This window comes from Colobus angolensis, unplaced genomic scaffold (assembly GCF_000951035.1).
Source record: "Colobus angolensis palliatus isolate OR3802 unplaced genomic scaffold, Cang.pa_1.0 Scaffold52, whole genome shotgun sequence".
In the NCBI taxonomy this organism is placed as follows: Eukaryota; Metazoa; Chordata; class Mammalia; order Primates; family Cercopithecidae; genus Colobus; species Colobus angolensis.
The window spans coordinates 4,495,708-4,518,506 of NW_012118710.1; the positions used below are offsets into that span (position 1 = coordinate 4,495,708).

At 38.6% G+C, this 22,799-nt stretch overlaps 1 protein-coding gene across 2 annotated transcripts in view; it reads left to right on the top strand.

The window, feature by feature from the left end:
* WHSC1L1 (Wolf-Hirschhorn syndrome candidate 1-like 1) overlaps nt 1–22,799 on the top strand; it is a 144,211-nt gene that overhangs the window by 35,756 nt on the left and 85,656 nt on the right. Inside the window, exon 2 of one of the 2 annotated variants that reach the window (XM_011960692.1) lies at nt 17,345–18,063. In XM_011960692.1, coding sequence (XP_011816082.1) covers nt 17,389–18,063 — 675 coding nt within the window. In that variant the 5' untranslated portion in view covers nt 17,345–17,388. Of the gene's footprint in view, nt 1–16,902; nt 18,064–22,799 lie in introns of those variants that run through there. The other variant, XM_011960693.1, reaches the window with a different exon arrangement.

Below are 22,799 nucleotides of genomic sequence, written 5' to 3' on the forward strand. Positions count from 1 at the left end.
AAAAAAAAAAAAAAAAGAAAAAAATGTTGGATTAATATAATTCTTCGTGATGGCTATGAGGGACTTTTCTTAAAACTGTGACTATTATATGTTTAAATTAACAAGACTTTAAAAAAATGATTCTTATTATAGTGCTGTCTTTATTACTACAAGTTTTCTTTCTCCCAATATATTTTTATGAAAATCAGCCACAAAATTCAATGTAGCCCAGATATTTTGGTTGTCAGAAATTGAAAATCTTAAATAGGTGTTTTAGTAGTAAAAGGACTTATAGCATCTTATTATGTCATGCATAGTAATGGCTTGACTGCCATTTTGTTATTTGTATCAGGTCTACCCCTGGAATGACAGTAAACTCCAGAGCATAGAAAACTGCGGCAGCTGTGCCAATGAAATGGGAGAAATCATTTCTTTTTTTTTTTGAGACGGAGTCTTGCTCTGTCGCCCAGGCTGGAGTGCAGTGGCTGGATCTCAGCTCACTGCAAGCTCCGCCTCCCGGGTTCACGCCATTCTCCTGCCTCAGCCTCCGGAGTAGCTGGGACTACAGGCGCCCGCCACCTCGCCCGGCTAGTTTTTTGTATTTTTAGTAGAGACAGGGTTTCACCATGTTGGCCAGGCTGGCCTTGAACTCCTGACCTTAAGTGATCCGCCCACCTTAGCCTCCCAAAGTGCTGGGATTCAGCCGTGAGCCACCGCACCTAGCCTAAGACTTCTTTTTTAAGTGATATTTCTATTTTGGGTACCCCAAATCTGAGGTTAATGAATCGAGGAATTCCCCTCCTTCTGTTTATAGGGATGCTCCTGAAACTGAAGACAGCCAAGTGAGTGGAAAGGCTTTCAGAAAATCCCTTGTTGCTGCTGTAACAAATTACAACAAACTTAATGGCTTTAAACGACACAGATTTATTCTTCTAAATTTCTTGATGTCTGACATGGGACTAAAATCAAGGTGTCGGCAAAGCTGTGTTCCTTCTGGAGGCTGTAGGAGAGAAAGTGTTACCTTGATTTATATAGCTGCTTCCTTCCTTTTTTTTTTTTTTTTTTTTTGTGACGGAGTCTCACTCTGTTACCCAGGCTAGAGTGCAGGTGCGATCTCAGCTCATGGCAACCTCTGCCTGGGTTCAAGTGATTCTCCTGCCTCAGCCTCCAGAGTAGCTGGGACTACAGGCACGTGCCACCATGGCCAGCTAATTTTTGTATTTTTAGTAGAGGCAGAGTCTCACCATGTTGGCCAGGCTGCTCTCAAAGTTCTGACCTCAAGTGAGCCACTCGCCTATGCCTCCCAAAGTGCTGGGATTACAAGCATGAGCCACCATGCCCGGCCCTCTTCCTCCATTTTCAAAGTCAGCAGTCTTGAAATCTCTGTCTGAGTCTGGTCCTTCCCACCAAAAGGATGATGAGGATCCTTGTGATTATGTTGGGTCCACCTGAATAGTGTAGGATAATCTCTCCATTGCAGCATTGTGTTTGCTGCCATTCCTATGTTCATTTAGCAGCTTTCTTCCCTCACATACTAGGGGACGGGGATACAGCAATGAGCAAGATGTCGAAGTACGCAGTACCTTTGTTAACACGGAAGTAGTTTTGTTTTGTTTTTCTTTCCGTGACTGAAGGCACTACTACACTTTGCTTTGGAAACTAAAGATAAATCTGAACTTCAGTTATCAGTACACATTTGACAATTCTCTAAGCACTGAAGTTACTCAAAGACACCTAAATATCTCATGACATTCCAAAATAAATTGATTTTATGTTGAGCACAGGTTTTGCATTAGTCTATAAATGATACAAAAAAGGAAGTCGTTTTATTAGAGTTTCAGATTCTCATCATGTGTTATGTTCTACAGTGATGATGTTGTGACAGTTTCTCTTATGCTGTTCATAGTGAATGTAGGTTTTGTGTACTTATACAAAAGACAAAGCTTCATGTCATAATATCCCCACTGTTTAGGAAAATATGAATCACAGTATGTTGTCAATTGTTTATATCTGCTTGTAGAATTATTATTAGATTCATGGTAGAGCACATTATATTTAATGTGGTTATGTAAATGTTTAAAGTTTCTTGAAAAAAATTCTCGTCAAGTTGTGACTCTTGGATGATGTATTTACACTCTGTATTTTGAGCACTTAATAAAATAGCATCTAATTTTAATTTTCTAATGAAAAGATTACTTGCTAAAATTAAAAATATATATACTAAACTTTTTTAAAAGTTTAAAAATAATTGGGGCAAAATTTTTTTGGGTTTTCCTCTGAGTGACGTTATGTTTATGAGGCCCTTCTTAGGAAGGGAAAAACAAATCTATACACTCAGTTCAAAATCCATGCCATTAAAAAACAGCCTGTGATATTTCAGTAATACTAGTTACTTAATTGTATTGGCACATATTAAGCTATTTAAATTGTTAATCCAATCTTGTGCCCCCCAACTCCCCTTGCCTTACTGTAATACTCTATTCTGTTTTGGATTGATTTGTTTATTGATAATGTGCCAGGCACTATAGTTGGCTCTGGGAGTTCAAGGATGAACTAGTTTCATGTCCTCAAACTTTCAGTCTGTCCGTACTCTCTGGCATCTAAGTTGTTTTTATTTCCTGGAATTTTATGGTGTGCTTTCATTAAATACTTATAATTTGGTTTTGCAACATATCAAGAAAAGCCCTTCTAAAAATCTAGATCTTTTGAAACCTGTGATATTAAGAAGCCAAGAAGGTTCTCAATGGAAGTCTTTAGGTACTGGTTTATAGTAGGTCTTTGGAAAGGAGCCCCTCTCTCTTCCACTGCAGGTTAGAACTTGTTTCCTAAGCCAAAAATGCCAGAAGTCCCCTGCGTTCTCTTGCCCCGTCGTCACACCCCCAGCTTCTCAACCCTGGATATTTTCCTCTGTCATCCAGGACACTTGTCCCTTTCTGTCAGTAGGGATCAGAAAACAAGGATTTGTTCTCTGATACCCGGGACTTGACATCATACAGGCACTCAATGTGAAATGAATAAATGCATCTCATGAAGGGCGATTTCCAAGCCTCATCTCCAGCACTTTCCTTTTATTGCCTTTCTGTCTCCATCTCTTCCATATGGTGATGTAAGCTGTATGGCTGCAGGGACCTTGTCTGAATTTTCATCCTTATAACTTTAGTGCTTAGCTCAGTGTCTGGTCAATAGGTGCTCAATAAATATTTGTTTTATTAGAGAAACCTATGTAGGTTGGGGTGGGGACAACTGGCTGTAACTTTTGGTCACCTTCCCATTGCTGCAGCAGCAGAGTGGAAGGAAAGGAGGTATTTACTTGAACCTCAGCACAACCTTGTCTCAGCATTCAGAGGGCAATTAAACAGCAGCTGGTGTCTAGAATTTCTGTAATAAAGCATTTTACTATTCTTTCTTACACAGATGTTTTGAGGTCACATTCACTTATGCACACACCCTTCCTGTATGTCAGGATGGCCTGTAGAATGTGTTTAGTGGTCTAATAGAGTATGGTAGGATGCCATGCCGGCAGAAGGGAATATGCATCCTGGCTTCAGAGGGTGTGTGGTATGTGGGGATGTTCTGGAAAAGCTTCCTGGAGTATTTTCACACCTCTGAATGGAATCTTTAAGGTTGAGTGAGAGATAAGAGAGGAAAAGCTAGGATGGTGGAGGGCAAGATGGGTAGGCCAAAGCAGCAGGAGAGGTGGCCGGACAGAGAAACAGGGGCCACATTATGAAGGGCCTTTGGATTTTATGCTGAGGCATGAGGAGCCATGGAATGTTACTAAATTTAAATGGTTTGGGGTTTTGTTTTTAAGCATTGTCAATGTTGTAGAGGGTGGATTGGAGGTAGACCGGGTTGGAAGTAAGAAGAATAGCTAAGAAGATGTTGTTCTAATGCAGATGAGAAATGGTAAGACACAGCCAATGAACACAGCAAGAATCGGGCAGATCCAGAAGAAAGTTGGAAGGTAGAACTGAGCTTGAATTTATGCATTGCAGCTATCTTCTCCCAGTCTGGGGATTTATCTTTCCACTTGTGTTGTCTTTTGTGATACAGCTTTTAAAATTAACATCGTTGATTTCATTAATCATTTCTTTTATGTTGTATACTTGTTATATATTTAAGAAATCATTTCCCAGCCTGAGTTCAGAAAGATGTCCTGTTCATATTTTTGTTTTTTCTTAAAAGTTTTAAAGTTTTACTGTGTATACGAGCTCTTTAATCCACCTGGGGTTGATACATTACGTGGTATCTAAATTTTTTTCTCTATGGATAAGCAGTTGTCCCAGGACCATTCTTTGAATCTTCTGTCCTTTTCTTGCTACTCTTCAGTGCTGCTTCTGTTGTATGTCACGTTCCCATAGAATGGTTCTGTGCCTAGGATCTTATTCTGTTTCATTGTCCATCTTTTTCTAGTACCTTCCTTACCTTTTAATTACTGTAGCTTAATGATAAGAATAAAGGTTTTTATTTTAAGCACATTTAACAAGTGTACAAATCAGTAATTCTTTAGGTATTGGAGACTTTATTGTTGAGAAACATACATAAATGCTTTGTTGATTTTTTTAGAGCACTTTTTTGTTGAGATGTAATTTATGTTGCATAAAATTCACCCTTTTAAAGTATACAATTCAGTAACCTTTAGTATGTTCACAAGGTTGTGCAATCATCACCACTGTCTAATTCCAGAACATTCCATCACCCCAAAAAGAGACCCTGTATGCATTAGCAGTCACCCTCCATTCCTTCCCTCCTCCCAAATCCTAGCGGTCACCAATCATCTTTCTGTCTATATGGATTTGCCTCTTCTGGACATTTCATGTAAATGGAATTATATGGCATGTGGCTTAATTCTTATTTAAATTGAGTAAATTTGATAGATTAGCAGGGTATTATATAGGAATATTACTGTGTGTTTAAGAAAATAGGACAATTCAGGTGCATTAGTGTGCACCTTTAGTCCCAGCTGCCCAGAAGGCTGAGGCATGAGGATCACTTGAGCCCAGGAGTTCAAGGCCTCAGGGCACTATGATCTCATGTATGAACAGCCACTGCACTCCAGCCTGGGCAACATAGTGAGACCCCAAAAAAGAAAGACAAAAATACTATGTCTCAGTGAGGAGGAAGAAGAGAAAATCAGCAATATTTATTTGTTTTGTTTTTATTGTTCAAGTGTCAAACGTAATTTATTTCTGGCTGGGAGCAGTGCCTGCAAGCCCAGCACTTTGGGAGGTCAAGGCAGGTGGATTGCTTGAGGCCAGGAGTTGGAGACCAGTCTGGCCAACACGGTGAAACCCTGTCTGTGCTAAAAATACCAAAATTAGGCTGGGCGTGGTGGCTCACACCTGTAATCCCAGCACTTTGGGAGTCTGAGGCGGGTGGATCACTTGAAGTCAGGAGTTTGAAACCAGCCTGGCCAACATGGTGAAACCCCGTCTCTACTAATAATGCAAAAATTAGCCGGACTTGGTGGTGCATGCCTGTAATTCCAGCTACTCAGGAGGCTGAGGCAGGAGAATTACTTAAACTTGGGAGGTGGAGGTTGCAGTGAGCTAAGATCGCACTGCTGCACTGCAGCCTGGGTGACAGAGTGAGACTCTGTCTCAAAAAAAAAAAAAAAATTATTTCTCCTTCATTTATTGAAAAGAGTGGTCCTTCTTATGCTTTTGCTTAGTTGTTTAATGACTAAATGTCATATAGCAAATCCTGTTCTGGAAGGGTAACTTTTGTTGATACATCTTGAGTTTATTATATATAGATAGAGCTAGACTACTTTGTTTTGGATGCATGTTGTTAGTAATTATACAAAAATGACATGATTTGCTTCATGTGTTGGAGGAAAGTGAGTAAAATTACGTGAAAATATAAAGGGAATATATTTTTCCCAAATTGTTTATTTTTTAAGCAAGCAGATTTTCCAGTTTAACCGAGAAATTAGTCAGCAGCTTAGAGTTCTTTCTAAGGCTACCACGGAAAGTACCTTTAAGTCAAGATATACAGATAAGGTTTACTAATATAGAACATTTGTTTTACATACTAAAATGCTGTAAGCCCTTTGTGTCATTTGGAGAATTGATGTTTTATTAGTATAACTGCTGAAAAGTAGTACAGGAAAATGTTTTCCCCTAAATCATAGCCTTAAGCTTTGAAAGAGTCAGCCTCAACCAGAATGGTAGTAAACTTCTTTAAATGATTCAGAGTTTGACCAGCAGTCTTTTCAAACCTCATAATTTTGACATCCTCAAGTTTTCGTTAAAAAAGCTGTAGGAGAACTAAAAATGTGTTAAGTGCTTATAGAATCAATATATAATGGCCTTTGAATCTGAGAAGTCCAAGTATATGCATTACCATGAGAATTTAAGAAATTGTTTGGACTGGCACAGTGGCTCATGGCTGTAATCCCAGCCAAAGTGGGAGGATTACTTGAGTTCAGGAGTTCAAGACCAGCCTGGGCAACATGGTAAAACCCTGTCTCTACAACAAATTTTAAAAATTAGCTGGGCATGGTGGCACACGCCTATAGTCCCAACTACTTGGGAGGCTGAGGTGGGAGAATCACCTGAGCCCAGGAAATTGAGGCTGCCATGAGCTGTGATTGTGCCACTGCATTCCAGCCTCAGTAACAGAGTGAGACCCTGCCTCAAAAAAAAAAAAGAAATCGTTTGAGAGGAAATGCCCACATTTTAGTCAGAAATAATTTGCATTTTACTGTTGTGGTTCAAACTTTTTGGATAACTGTAACTGCAGCTGTATAACACTTGGATGCCACTAAAAGCACTGTATTTTGTTTGTGGGTGAAATAGTGAGATCTATTTTATAGATGGTGTTTGTTCCCTCAAAGGATAAAATAATCTAAAGACAAATGGAACAATCACTTGCATTTGTAATTTCATTTTTATTTCCTTGACAAAACATTTTCAAGCAGGATCCATTTTGTTTGAAAGTTAACATTGAGTTGTATAGTCACTGTTCCAAATTTGGTTATTGCTTTTGTCTGTAGTGAGGGCTAGATTAGATTCTATCGATTGTAGCTGCTTTTAGTGAATAAAAGATAAACATTTTTGTTCATTTCCTTTTTGGTACCATAGGGGCGTGGTCAAGTTCTTAGAACCAGGTGGTTGGGTTTTACTTTTTGTTTCCTCCAGAAGTCCACACCCGCATCTCTGCTTTTTCTTGTGTACGTGTTGGGTGAGGGTGAAGTTAAAATGTGATTAGAAAGGACTCATTGCTTGCAAAGGAAGAATATTGATTTTTAATGTAATTTGTGTCCAGTCCAGACAGTAGAAATTGACTTTTGCTTCTGTTCATACTTCATAGCAGTTTGGTTTTGCTGATTTTTAAAGGTATGTGTTTGGGTCCTTTAAAAATATGTATGTATTACTTTAAAAAGGGATGAGGGGCTTGCAGTTTCACAATAAATAGTATTAAAACATACCTCCATTATTTTTAAACAATACACATTTGTTACTGTATTACTAAAAATTTTTAAATTATGAAAGCCCAAATGGGCAATACCAGAATGTATAAGTTGTAGTCAAAGGGTCACTCTGATCATATACTTAGATTAAAATATTAGTAGAACACAGAACCAGAAAGAATGGAGTCTTTTTAAAAAACTGACATTAGAGGATTTTAGCATCTTCCTATAGTTATGCATTTTTTCTTCATAGAGTTTCTGGTTTCACCCTACCAAACCCATGTACTGAAAATAATGGAGCATGTTAAAAAAAAATTAACTGTTCCTTTCCCCCCATTTTCTTCATGGTGTCAATTTGGGGAAAAAAATGTAAAACAAGAATCTCCCTTGATGCTGTCCCTGTCACTCAGAGATCTTTATATTCTGTGATCAAATGTGAGTCACATTCAGAAGATGTTTTTAGGGGGGCTTTGTGTGTATGTACATATTAAATTGATTTCAAAGACAAGATCCAAATACAGGATCACTGAAACATTAAGTGATCATTCAGTTAGAAATTAGTATATGAATATATTTGATAGCTTTCTCTTTATACTTCACAGAATCTATGCTTAAGCTTGTCTTTATGTACTGCATTTCAATCTTTTGATTTTAAAACAAAATGACACTCTAGTTTTTTAACGTTATGTATCTTAAAAATTTTTTTAAATAATATTTTTGCTGCATAAATTGCCAAACATGCCAGGTTTTCAAGAACCAGCATATTTGGTTCGTTACTGTAGACTGTCTGCATGCACTCCATTCCTGTTACTATGGAAACACATTGAGTGTGGATTTATCATAAACCTTGAGAAATATTCCTTGCAACAGTTCACATAAAGAAACATCTGGATCTCTTGTTTATCCTGGGGTAAAGGAAGACCACCCTCTTGGGAAAATCATAGTATATTCCACTATATTTTTCTAGCTGTAAAAATTCAAATGTACATCCATCAAGTATACTTTGTTTTATAGTATATGATTGATTATGTTTACTAGAACAGCTTTGGTAAATGATTGATTTCCATACTGATTCAATTAACTACAACTGTGACGATTGTATTTTGAGAGCTTCTACATTCTGAATTTCAGATCTACATTAATAAGGTTTTAAATAGATATATTCATATGAGTTTCTTTTTTTTTAATATATCTTGGTCTTTGATTGGGTTAACACTCCCTCTGGAAGTTTATTTGACTTCATTCCAGTCTCTTGGAACTTTAAACCGTCATGAAAGTTAAGACTAGAACTAAAGAGAATCTCAGTGGCATCTAAGTGAGCTACGTTGTTAGTCTCATTTTACCAAGGATATTACCTGAGGAGATTGTAACTGCTTTTATATTCTTTTACTACCTCCATGCAAAGACCCACAGAAGCTCTGTGACGCATTTCATTTATATAAAATAACTTCTTTAAGATTATGGAGTTTAGTTTGAAAGATTCATTGAAGCCCCTCCTCTGAGCCTTTGAGTTAGGTTCCAAGAGCATATATGGGAATAACATTACTTCCTGCTCTTTAGAAAACTCACATAAACAAATTGTTTTATGAATAATTCTAAGAGGCATGCATAGAATATCTTAGAACACAGAGGAAAGTTACTCAGACTAACTTAGAGCTTAAGTGACTACTTCTTGGAAATGACATTCTGAGCTCAAAAAATGGTTAAGAGTCAAGCAAAAAAAATAAAAAAGGAAAAGGGTGTATTATGGATAGGAGATAAAGTTAGTAAAGGTACAGAGGAGTGAAATCATGGTGTGCACAGAAATTTCCAGTGATTTTATATTACTAGAGTACAAAAATGACTTGGGGTTGAAGAGGTAGGTTAGCGACCTTGTTTGGAGGGCCTTATATGATCTGTCAGTCTAGGTGCATGGCCTTTTTCTGGGCAATAGGAAACCATTGAAGGATTTTAATCAGGAGAGTGATGTGGTTAGATTTACAGATTAACCTAGGAATGTATTTGTAGAGTAGCTGGGTCTGAAAACAGAAATAGGCAATTTATGTGACATCTTAAAACCACTTCTAATTCCAAAAGGCTTAAATAATGATATCAATGTGAGGAAATTTTTTTTCTTTCTTTTTTTTTTTGAGATGATGTCTCACTGTGTCATGCAGGCTGGAGTGTAGTGGCACAATCTCAGCTCACTGCAACCTCCGCCACTCGGATTCAAGCAATTTTCCTGCCTCAGCTTCCCAAGTAGCTGGGATTACAGGCGCACACCACCACGCCTGACTACTTTTTGTATTTTTAGTAGAGACAGGATTTTGCCATGTTAGCCAGGCTGGTCTCAAACTCCTGACCTCGGGTGATCTACCCACCTCACTCTCCCAAAGTGCTGGGATTACAAGCGTAAGCCACTGCTCCCAGCCTAAGGAATTTTTAAGTATAATTAAATATAAACTTTCTTTTATTGAGAAGGGACTGGCATTTTAAACATAGAAAAAAATGAATATATATAGCACAACATGTAATTCTATAGAATCCAGCAATACATTCCACAGAAATAATTGTTTATGAATTTGTTATAGTGACTTAAACTATAAATTTAGCACATTATGAAACCTTAATTGATATTTATAGGCTCAAGTTGTTCATCTGAAACACGTGACATGATTTCTTTCTTTCTCTCTCTTGCTCTCTTTTTTTATTTTAGAGAAAGAGTTTTACTGTGTCACCCAGGGTGGTCTTGAATGCCTGGCCTCAAACAGTCCCTCTACTTCAGCCTCCTAAGGAGCTGGGATTACAGGCATGAGCCAGCATGCCTGGCTTGATTTCTTTTCCTGCTTTTGTTTTTTTAAACTCTGTATCTGTGATTTGGCTTAAGGATTCTATAAACTTATCTATTATCACCCTACCACCCCCTACCACCATGAATAAGTTGGTAAATAATAAGAGCACTAAAGCTTTGATTGATAATTTTCAACTTTTTTTGCTTATTTAAAACTGTATAGTTTCAGCAAAATTATAAGTATTCATTGATTTATCTTTTTAAAAAAATTAGCCTAGAAACATTGTTCAGATGATGAATTTATCAGAAATGGTTTTATGTGGTGATTTCATTGACTTGAAAGTACATATTAGAATGGATAGATTAGTACAATTATTTAGTCTCCCACCAAATTGTTAGTTAACTCTGGGGAGTGGGAGTGGAGAAGTGTGAAGTGAGGTTCTCTTGTTCACTTTACATGTTTAGGGATTATGGGAAGTAAGCTTTCTTGTTAAGAGCCAATGCTGTGGAACACAGTGTGTGTTTGAACCCTCCATTTACTTGGTCTCAGACTATGGGCAAGTTATTTGATCATACGGGCCTTGATTTTTCATTTGTAAAATGGGATAGTAATAGTCAAATGTAAAACGTTTAGAATAGTATTGACACTAAGCTTTCAAATGTTAGCCATTAATATTATTGCTTTAAAAATAAATTGAATTGAACACACTATCTTTATCAGGGATTTATTAAGGACAAAGGTATAAGAATTTTTGCTGGCCTGTACCAAGTAGTTTGAAAAGCAGTGCGTGAAGAACACCTTACTTCCACATCCTACTTGTTTCTTGTGGCCTAAGAGCCTCCTTGCCCAGCATTGTTCTTCTCAAATATCTGTTACAATTGTAGTAGTAACACAATTCAATTCTTAGTCACCTTCTGTTTCACATTGTTTGCTACTATTTTATGTGTCTTACTCACAAAATCTTACATTATCTTGCTAAAGAGATTGAAAGTACCCGTAGGTCAGTGATTTTTTTTTTTTTTTTTTTAACTTTTTACCAGTTCTGTGTGCCCAGCATTGCAATGAATGATAATAATAGCCAACAAGTGGCCAGGCTCTAACTGTATGCCAGGCTCTGTCTTAAGTGCTGTTCATGGATTAACTCTTAATTCTTACAGCAACCCTGTACAAGGTACACAATTACAGGTATCCACAATTTCTGGCTAAGGAAACTGAGGATTAGAGGTACTGAATAAGTCGCCTAAAGTCACACAGCCAGCAAGACTTGAAGTATGCTTTTGAACTTAGTTTGATTCTGAACCTGTGCTCTCAAGCATGGTGCTCAGTAGAGCCTCCTAATTTAATTTAGTAAGGTCTTAACCATTGTGTCAGTTGGTGTGTCTGCTGTGTGAAGGCTGGCCACCAGACCCTACTGCCCATAAAAATCACTATGTAAAGAAATGTAGATGTAGTCCCAAAATATCTGTTTTTATAAACCACCAAAACTGCTTTCTTGATTGCATTGTTGTATTATTTGGAGGCATAATATGAAGAAGTATGGCCCTCTTCATGCTTAGGGTTTCTAGAAAATAAAACAATGTGGCCCCTTTAGCTTGTTTGCTCAGAACATGGCACCAGAATTTAATGGAGGCTCATACACCTTAGGTACCTGTAGCTTTTTATTTTTAGTACTTCCTCCAAACACTAGCCAAATCATTTGGGGTTTTTTTCCCCAAGCTTTTCAGTTTTAAAATTTTCAAGCCTTTAGAAAAGTTAAAAGAATTTACGTTCAACACCTAGATTCACCAGTTGTTAAAATTTTGTCTCATTTGCTTTACTCTAGGTATATGTACCTTTTTAAAAATTCTGAACCATTTGAAAGTTGTAGATACCATGACACTATCGCTTTACCACGTATTTCAGCATAGCTCTCCTAAGAATGAGAACATTCTCGTATATAAACAGAATAGCATTATCAGGCCCTTGAAATTAATAGCTCCATTGTTTAAAGCCAGTTCATATTTTAAAATTCTCTAGTTGTCTCCACGATATCTGTTTAATCTGGTGTTTGTGTGTATTTAAATCCAGGATTTAATCAAAGTTCATGCATTGTATTGGGTTGATAAATCTTGTCTCTTTTAATCTAGAATAGTCTTTCCACCTTTTGTTTGTTTTAGACATTAGCTTTTTTCAAGAGCCCAGGCCAGTTGTCTGGGAGAATATCACCCATTTTGGATTGTCTGATTATTTCTTCACTTCAGATTCAGTCGAAGCACCGGGAAGAATACTTCAAAGGAAGAAAATGCAAGATTTGCTAAATGACTAGTTTTATGGCTTAACAAAGAGGGAAGAATCAATCACCTATGAGCCTGAGATTTCTAGTCTGGGAAGCTAGAAAAGTGATGGAAGCAATGACAGACTGGGGTAGTCTGAAAGGGACATTGTGCTAGGAAAAGGACAGTGCATTTAGTTTTGAACTAATGACTTTTAAGGGTTTAGTGTAGTTGTCCTTAAGTAGTTGGTTATTCTCTGGCGGTGGGATATTGTGAAAAAGAGCACAGGATTAGAAATCAGGAGACTGATTATTTTTCAAACTTTATTACTAATTAGCTTTGTGGAAAGTCAGTATTTCAGGTGTTCTGTGTAGTTACCTAAAAAATGAAGTTAATGCACACCTTGCCCTGCCAGTCTGACAGAGTTGTTTTGAGGATCAAATACAAATGTATATGAAAACACTCTGTGATACGAATGTATATGAGTTCACTCCGTGGACTCCTGTGTAATTATAAGAAGGTAATGTTATTTTCTTAGTTCAGACTAAAATGAGATATTTGAAGTTAGGGCTAGAGAAGACAGGAAAAGGGGAAAATATAAAACTTCTTGTGTTTGAAACTCAATCAAAAGCATCAGAAATCTCAGTCTCTGAATACATATGCCTGAAAAATCCTGAAGACTGTAATTTGGGAGATGAATCTGGAAGCTGAGCTTGTATACGACAGTTATAAGAACCAAAAACACAGGTTGCATCTTGTTAGATGTCATTATTTGACTTGCCTTCAAGTTGGAAGTATAAATGAGAACTTTTGAATTCTGCCTGTATAGTTGCTCCATGCTTGTTAACAGAATTTTTGAACATTTCCTTCTTATGTCTGTTGCTGTGAGCTATACATTTTTGCCAAAAGTTAAATTAAGGTAATGTTTCAGTTCTTAAACATTGTCAGTAAATATGGTATGCTAATCAGGAGCACAGACCCTGGAACCAGACTGCTTGGGTTGAATCTTAGCTCTGTCAATTAATTACTAGCCATGTGCACTTGAGCAAGTCATTTAACTTCTCTGTGCCTTGGCCGGACGCGGTGGCTCAACCCTGTAATCCCAGCACTTTGGGAGGCCGAGATGGGCGGATCACAAGGTCAGCAGATCGAGACCATCCTGGCTAACACGGTGAAACCCCGTCTCTACTAAAAATACAAAAAACTAGCCGGGCGAGGTGGCGGGCACCTGTAGTCCCAGCTACTCGGGAGGCTGAGCCAGGAGAATGGCGGGAACCTGGGAGGCGGAGCTTGCAGTGAGCTGAGATCCAGCCACTGCACTCCAGCCTGGGCGACAGAGCGAGACTCCGTCTTAAAAAAAAAAAAAAACTTCTCTGTGCCTCTATTTCCCTATGTATAATAGGAGATAATATCTACATGAAGGTTGCTGGAAGGATTAAATGTATTACTTATGTCAAGCACTTAGAATGGTGCATGGCACATACAGAGTACTATGTAAGTGTTAATGGTGGTTATTAGAATATTTGTGATTTTGATAGTGACCAAGGAATAAAGTACCTGAACAAAACAATTCTTTTCCCAGAACTGATAGCTGAGGGAAACAGAACTGATACAGTAGTAAAAATCATGGACATCAGGAGCTCGAGATCAGCCTGGGCAACATAGTGAAACTCCATCTCTACAGAAAATACAAAAAATAAGCCAGGTGTGGCACGTGCCTGTAGTCCCAGCTACTTGGGAGCCTGAGGTGAGAGAATCATCTGAACCCAGGAAGTCAAGGCTGCAGTGAGCTGTGATTGCATGTTTCTGCCCTCCAGCCTGGGCAACAGAGTGAGACCCTATCTCAAAACAAACAAACAAACAAAAACAACATGGACTTCAGAGTCAGACATGCCTGGATCCAAATTCGAGTTCTCCCCCCTGTGGTTTAAGCAGGCCACCTAACCCCTCTGAAGCTCACTTTCTTTTACCTGTGAACCAGAAATCACAATCCCTATCTTGCAGAGTTGTGATGATTAAATGAGCTGATGTGTAAAGTGCCTGACCCTGAGGTGACACTAAGAAAATGAGAGTGCTCTGGATCCCTCCCACCCACCGCCAGTGTAAAGCAGGACACACAGTTCAATTTCTTGTGTGCGGTCTTATTCATTTGTTTGTAATTTTAGGACTTCCAAAATGATTTCCATTTGTTAACAGCAGAACAAACAGTGGCTGTATAATTGGATACACCTTGAAAAGTGTATTGTCAGCTTTGTTTCCCTCTTCCATTTGCTTTTTGGGGTTATTTGTTTTATTATTACAGCAAACCTACTGGAACCAAGATGGTAGACACTGTTAATCAATCTGTTATTAATCTATTAATAATAGACATTGTTAATGATTCTGTTATTAACAGAGTCGAACTGGAATGTAGCCTCAGGATCCTCTTTTTTTGAGACAGAGTCTCACCCTGTTGGCCAGGCTGGATTGCAATGGTGCGATCTTTGCTCACTGCGACCTCTGCCTCCTGGGTTCAAACGATTCTCCTGCCTCAGCCTCCCGAGTAGCTGGCATTACAGGCACCTGCTAGCATGTCCAGCTAATTTTTGTAGTTTTAGTAGAGACGGGGTTTCACCATATTGGCCAGGCTGGTCTCAAACTCCTGACCTCATGATCCACCCACCTCGGCCTCCCAAAGTGCTGGGATTACAGATGTGAGCCACGGCGCCCGGCCTAGGATCCTTCTTCACAGTATTCCAGTCAGCTACAATCAGTTCATCAGAGTTGATATAGTTGTGAAAACTGGTTTGTTCTTCCTGCTTTAGAACTTTCTAGAAGAGGCCGGGTGTGGTGGCTCATGCCTGTAATCCCAGCACTTTGGAAGGCTGAGGCGGGTAGATCATGAGGTCAGGAGATCGAGACCATCCTGGCTAACATGGTGAAACCCCGTCCCTACCAAAAAAAAATACAAAAAAAAAAAAATAGCCAGACATGGTGGTGGGCACCTCTAGTCCCAGCTACTCGGGAGGCTGAGGCAGGAGAATGGCATGAACCTGCAAGGTGGAGCTTGCAGTGGGCTGAGATTGTGCCACTGCACTCCAGCCTGGACAACAGAGCAAGACTCCATCTCAAAAAAAAAAAGAACTTTCTAGAAGAAATGCTTATGGGATTATCAAAATAATATATGGATTGTCCATTAATCTTCTATCCTGTGATGTGCACTTGTCATACCTTATGACAAGGGAGGGTGGTCTTGTAGCATTTTCTGACATGCTTATGTATATTGTAACATTATTACATAATGTAGGCATCTTCAGACACCTACTAGAGGAGATGCAATAATTGAAAGATTATAATGCAATGATCCAACCAAGAATATGCATCAAAATTACTGGGGATATAGTCTTAAAAAACTTATGCCCGGGACCCCACCCCAGATTTATTCAATTAGAATCTTTAGGGGATAGACCCTGACACATACATTTTATAAAAGTACCCCAGATGCTTCTGCTATATATAACAGTTGTTAAAAATAAGTAGATACTGGCAACAGTGTAGAGAAGCACACACTATTGGTATGAGAGATCATTGACATAGTATAACCTATAGAACAATTTTACAGTATCTATCAAAATTTCAAATCTGTCCTGTAGAAATATATATGTGCACAAAAATAGAGTTTCAAGAATGTTTCAGGCCAGGCGTGGTGACTCATGCCTATAATCTCAGCACTTTGGGAGGCTGAAGCAGAAGGATTACTTGAGTCCAGGAGTTTGAGACCTGTCTGGGCAACACAGCAAGACCCTGTCTGTATTTGAAAAAAAGAGTAAAGAAAAGAAAAGAAAAATAACTAAAAATAAACGAGGTTTTCTGCAGACATATTTATTATATCAAACAATTGCGAGAAACTATCAGTACACAAATGGTTAAATACATTATGGTAAATACCGCGTTTATTTGCTATACAACCATTTAAAGAATAAGTATGAAAATTGTCTATACATGCTGATGTAGAAGCATATCTAGGATATATTGTTAAGTTAAATAAGCAAGTCACAGAATAAGCCCTATTTTAAAATTTTTATATGTAAAAATGTAGAGAAAGATGTGAAAGAATACCCATCGAAGTGTTTATAGTGGTTGTCTTGGCACAGAAGAGTGGGAATAATGAAGTGGGGAGAGGAACAGGCCTTTTCACTTTGGTGTTTAAAATATTTACAGGCCAGGCATGGTGACTGACGCCTATAATCCTAGCACTTTGGGAGGCTGAGGCAGGCGGATTGCTTGACCCCGGAGTTCAAGACCAGCTTGGGCAACATAGTGAAACCCTGTCTACAAAAAATACAAAAATTAACTGGGCGTGGTGATGCATGCCTGAGTTCCAGCTACTGGGGAGGCTGAGATGGGAGGATCACCTGAGCCTGGGAGGTTGAGGCTGTAGTGAGCCATGATTGCATTCAAGCCTGGGTGATACTCTGTCTCAAAAAAAAAAAAAAAAATTGCAATAACATTTTATTATTTTTGTAATTAAAACAACCACTGAACAAAATATGAATGATGTTAAAGGAAGCTCTTATGGAAGCAGATTGATATGTGTCAGGACACTGCTTATTTTGCAAACACCAGTTTTAACTTGAGACTTATGATTTCTAACTTGGGAGATAAAAAGGAATGTCAAAACTATTTCGTGTGTTGGCAGTAATGATAAAATCTTGTTGCGACAGTTGTTGTGAAAGTAATCAGGAGTTTCAAACAGATAAGCATTGAAGATAAAAGGTATTTACCCTGTGTCAGAATATTGGTTATCAGTTTTAGAAATGTTTAGTGTCTATGCATATCTGGATATGAAAATTGAGTTCAAAACATTTTAATTTAATCCTTTTTCAGTTGATTAGCCTCTAGTCAATGAGAATATTAACACCTTCTAATCCCCTCTTTTATAATTTTAGGCCCGATGAGAGAAAGGGAAAGTTAAGGATGCTGGAGCAGAACAATGGATTTCTCTTTCTCTTTCATGCAAGGGATCATGGGAAACACAATTCAGCAACCACCTCAACTCATTGACTCCGCCAACATCCGTCAGGAGGATGCCTTTGATAACAACAGTGACATTGCTGAAGATGGTGGCCAAACACCATATGAAGCTACCTTGCAGCAAGGCTTTCAGTACCCAGCTACAACAGAAGATCTTCCTCCACTCACAAATGGGTATCCATCATCAATCAGCGTGTATGAAACTCAAACCAAATACCAGTCATATAGTCAGTATCCTAATGGGTCAGCCAATGGCTTTGGTGCAGCTAGAAACTTTAGCCCCACTGACTACTACCATTCAGAAATTCCAAACACAAGACCACATGAAATTCTGGAAAAACCTTCCCCTCCACAGCCACCACCTCCTCCTTCGGTACCACAAACTGTGATTCCAAAGAAGACTGGCTCACCTGAAATTAAACTAAAAATAACCAAAACTATCCAGAATGGCAGGGAATTGTTTGAGTCTTCCCTTTGTGGAGACCTTTTAAATGAAGTACAGGCAAGTGAGCACACGAAGTCAAAGCATGAAAGCAGAAAAGAAAAGAGGAAAAAAAGCAACAAGCATGACTCATCGAGATCTGAAGAGCGCAAGTCACACAAAATCCCCAAATTAGAACCAGAGGAACAAAATGTGAGTTGAAAAGTCTTTTTGAAAAATTTTGTTCTATTTCACATTTACTGGAAGTTCAAGAGATCTTTTTGGTTTTTATCTCTTTAAATATGAATCTTTCTGATAATTCCTTTTTTCTAATCATTAGGAAAGTGTTTGGAATATTATAATAGATGCTGAGTATTTGTTGAATATATGAATGGACGTCAGTTAAGAAATATTTTAAAAAACATATAAAACGAATCTTGCTGCTTATGTTTCTTTGTCCTAATGGCCTCGGTTATTTTCATTTGCTTACAGTAGACTGTTGGTTTTTGAAAATGAAGAGGAAAGGCAAAGATAAGATAGTTAATTATATTGGGTTTTCATTATTTTAGACCAACTTTTGCCAGTAGAGCTTAGATTTAACACTCGTTGCTAATGTTTGCTACAAAATAACCTGAAATAATAGAAATCTGTTTATTAAAATCAGTATTAATATATATTGATTAAAACTTCAGGTGAGTTTTTATAAAAATCATCCTTTATAGGTAACTTAAGATATATGCTGCTGAATTTTTTAATATCTGAGGTTTCAGCGTGAATTTGCTTAGCAATAACATAATAAGTATGTAAAAAATAATTCTAGCTTAAATGAAGAGTTCATAATATGAATTGCAAATGTTTTCTAAACTTTGACTTGGGAAAACTATATTTATTTTTGTGACAGCTATCTGCTTTTATATGTGTTATGCCTGAATAAGTTAATTTATTTTCTATTCAAAGAAATGTTTACTTCTTACCAACTCATCTTTTCCTTGGTAGCTGGCTTCTGTTACTTCATGCAACTCACAAGTGATGTTTTTCTGGAGTAAAGGTCACAATGGTTCTAGACTCTCACAAGTCCCAGTGTGACATTTCAACATGTTTTCTCATTTTTCTATAGTTTTCTTATTTATTCATTAACAAATGTCGGTGAAATACTCCTCCTACTGTGTGCTAGGCAATGCTCTAAGAATCAAAGGTATTGCAATGAATATAAAGTAGAAATGAAAAGCCTGCTCTCAGGATGCTTATATTCTAGTGAGGGGAGCCAGAAAATATATATATATATTTATGCATGCATATGTGTGTACATAAATTCAGATAGCTTTAGATGCTGTGAAGACAATAAAACTGGGTAGTGAGATAGAGTCATCAGTGATGTTTCTAGTAGTCATTTTGCAATTAGATTCTAAAACCAGTTCTGTCTTTGTTAGATATCTGCTATACCTAGTTCTTTATAGTACCTAAACCTTCAGTTAACTATTAGAGCTCAGGATTACAGTGCTTAGATTTTATTTTGTTTTATTTTATTCTGAGACGGAGTTTCACTCTTGTTACCTATGCTGGAGTGCAATGGCGCAATCTCTGCTCACCGCAACCTCCGTCTCCCAGGTTCAAGCAATTCTCCTGCCTCAGCCTCCCAAGTAGCTGGGATTATAGGCATGCCACCATGCCCAGCTAATTTTGTATTTTTTTTTTTTTTAGTAGAGACAGGGTTTCTCCATGTTGGTTAGGCTGGTCTCAAACTCCTGACCTCAGGTGTTCTGCCTGCCTCAGCCTCCCAAAGTGCTGGGATGACAGGCATGAGCCACTGCACCTGGCCCAGATGTTTAGATTTTAATTTAAGGGTTTTAGTTCATTTTCCTTTTTATTGAATCATGATGAGCAAAATTTACTATTTGATGTTTAGGATCTTACAATAGCTTGGGATAAAGGAATATCAATTTTGACCAAAAGTATAGCTGGAGAAAGTGGCATTAACTGCCTGGAATATTACTAGGAGCATTGCCTGAAAGTTGAGTCTTGGGGGGAAATCCACGTTTTTTTCTTGTTTGTTCTCTCTCTCTCTCTCTCCCTCTCTCCCTCCCTGTCTCCTTCTCTCCCTCTTCCTCTCCCTCCCTCTCCCCGCTCCCCTCTCTGCCCCATTCCTCCTTCTTTCCGTCCTACCTCCTCATGCCTTCCCTCTTCCATCCCTCCCTTCTCTCCCTTCTTCTCTCCCTCTCTCTCTCCTTCTCCCCCCTTCTCTCTTCCTTTCCTTCAAAGAAGTAAAGAGGTAAGTTCTTGTTAATTTAATTTTGATTAATTAGAATTGTATCACACACAGGGGCAGCTGTAGAAGTTGTACTCCATTCTGACCACAGACCTTCAAAGCCAGAGCCCCCACGGCTCTTGCCTATCATTAATGTCATGCTTTTGCTAAGCTAGAGATGTGTATAAATTAATGTTTCACAACTGCATGTTTTTAAACTAGATTTCCTTAACTTGAACAACATCTACAGTGCTTCCTTCAGGACAGTTGTTTTAATGGTCAATACCGTATGCCTACTGGTTGTCCATAGGGGTCCCAGCCCTTGGTGTTTAGCATTGTAGAGGACTGAGAAGTGAAAAGGAAGCCCAAAGAAGCGTCCAGTGACTTCACTGGACAGCTTCCCTCCCCCAGATGCCCCAGGGAGACATAATGAAAACTGTATTCCTGGAGAAAAAGTCTGATATAAATCTCCTGGAGCTGGATTTGCTTTTATATAGATTTTTTCTTTTACTTTACTTTGTTGTTGTTGTTCCTCAAAGGCCCACTCATAGGTTCATAGGTTCTTTTTTGAGCAAACAAAATCTCGTATAGTTGAGTGCCATGTTTAATTCCGGGCGTGGTGGCTCACTCTGTAATACCAGCACTTTGGGAGGCCGAGGTGGGTGGATCGCTTAAGGTCAGAAGTTCGAGACCAGCCTGGCCAACATGGTGAAACCCCATCTCTACTAAAAATATTCAAAAATTATCCGGGCGTGGTAGTGGGTACTTGTAATCCCAGCTACTCTGGATGCCGAGGCACAGGAATTGCTTGAACCTGGGAGGTGGAGGTTGCAGTGAGCCAAGATCGTGCCACTGCACTCCAGCCTGGGTGACAGAATAAAACTCTGTCTCAAACACAAACAAATGAAAAAACACAACACCTTAAGATTTCACCTGCTACTTTTTTCTTAGTACTTGATGTTTAAGTATTTCCCCCTAATTCTAAGCTGTTTGGCCTTCTGAAGAGTGGCTGTTATTTGGAACAACCTAAGTATATCTTCTCAACAATGAAAATGTATCCAAACATCTAGGCAGCAGGAGACCTGAGATCACTACTGAAATTGTGTATTTTAAAAATCTGCATGAGCTGTTTTTCCTGCCACCAAATCAGAAACATGTGGCTGTGTTTCTGCATGTCTTCCTCCTTGGCAGGTGGAATGCCTCAGGCATGTGAGTGTAGGCCCTGTTATTCAAACAGTCGCTGGTCTCCTATCAGCACTTCAGTGGGCTAACCCTCTAAGGCAGAGTCTCATTAACCCTTAGTTTGCCATATCCACTTATAAAAAGCAGAGTAGCTCAATCAGTCCCATGAACAGTAAGGTAGCAGGTTTGGCTCTCTAGCCTCAGAGTATTAGGCCTTAAAATTCTTAGAAACTCTTTATATGCAAAATGTTCTTTTGGTACACATTTTTTATTTAATTTTATTTATTTATTTTTGAGACGGAATCTCACTCTGTCGCCCAGGGTGGAGTGCAGTGGCGCAATCTCGGCTCACTGCAACCTCTGCCTCCAGGATTCAAGCGATTCTCCTGCCCTAGCCTCCTCAGTAGCTGGGATTACAGGTGTGTGCCACCACGCCTGGCTAGTTTTTGTATTTTTAGTAGAGATGAGGTTTTGCCATGTTGGCCAGGCTGGTCTTGAACTCCTGACCTCAAGTGATCCGCCCACTTCGGCCTCCCAAAGTTTTGGGATTACAGGTGTGAGCCACAGCACCTGGCCTGTAATATATTCATCTTAATGAATCCCTTGGTTTTAATAAAAGTACTAGGCTAAAGGCTGGGCGTGGTGGTTCACGCCTATAATCCCAGCACTTTGGGAGGCCTAGGTGGGCACATCGCCCGGGGATTTGAAACCAGCCTGGGGAATAGCAAGACCTCATTTCAGCAACAACAACAACAAAAATTAGCTGGGCGTGGTGACACATGTCTGTAATCCCAGCTACTACTGCCCCAGGAGTCTGAGGCAGGAGAATCGCTTGAACCTGGGAGGCAGAGGTTGCAGTGAGCTGAGATCGTGCCAGTGCCCTCCAGCTTGGCAACAGAGCAAGAGTCTGTCTCAGAAAAAAAAAAAAAAAGTGCTAGGCTAAAAATTTTAAAGTAATATTTAGGATAATGTAATTTATTTTAGCCACTCTTAACATAATTTTTAGGTATTCTTACGTGGAGTCTATTAAAAATGTAAAAAAGTGGTATATACCCACAAAATCCTAATTTTTAAAATTAAGATGAATTGAACATTAAGGAGAGCTAACTCACTGTCATCTTTTTCTGATGCTTTCTCTTCCTGACAAAGCAATGGAATTAGTACCCAAAGAGAGTATTTCTGTCCCGACTTAATTTTAATATCTTAAAGTTGTCTCTGTCTCTAAATGCCTACCAGGTATATCTGTTTTGCTCATGCATTAGCACATTTTATAATAGATACTTCCTCTCTATTACTGCCGGATCCTTACTTCTTTTTCTTCTCTTATTTATATAGTCTTGAAAGCTTAGAATAAATCCTCTTGGGCATCCTTCACTCCCTAGCCACTTCTTTCTTTTAAAATGACTGTGTAAAAAACTTTAATTCTTTGAAAGTGATTTTGATGGCGTTTCAAACCAGCGTGAAGGAAACACCAATAATCTGGAACAAATCAAAAATTTTTTTTTTTTTTTTTTTTTTGAGA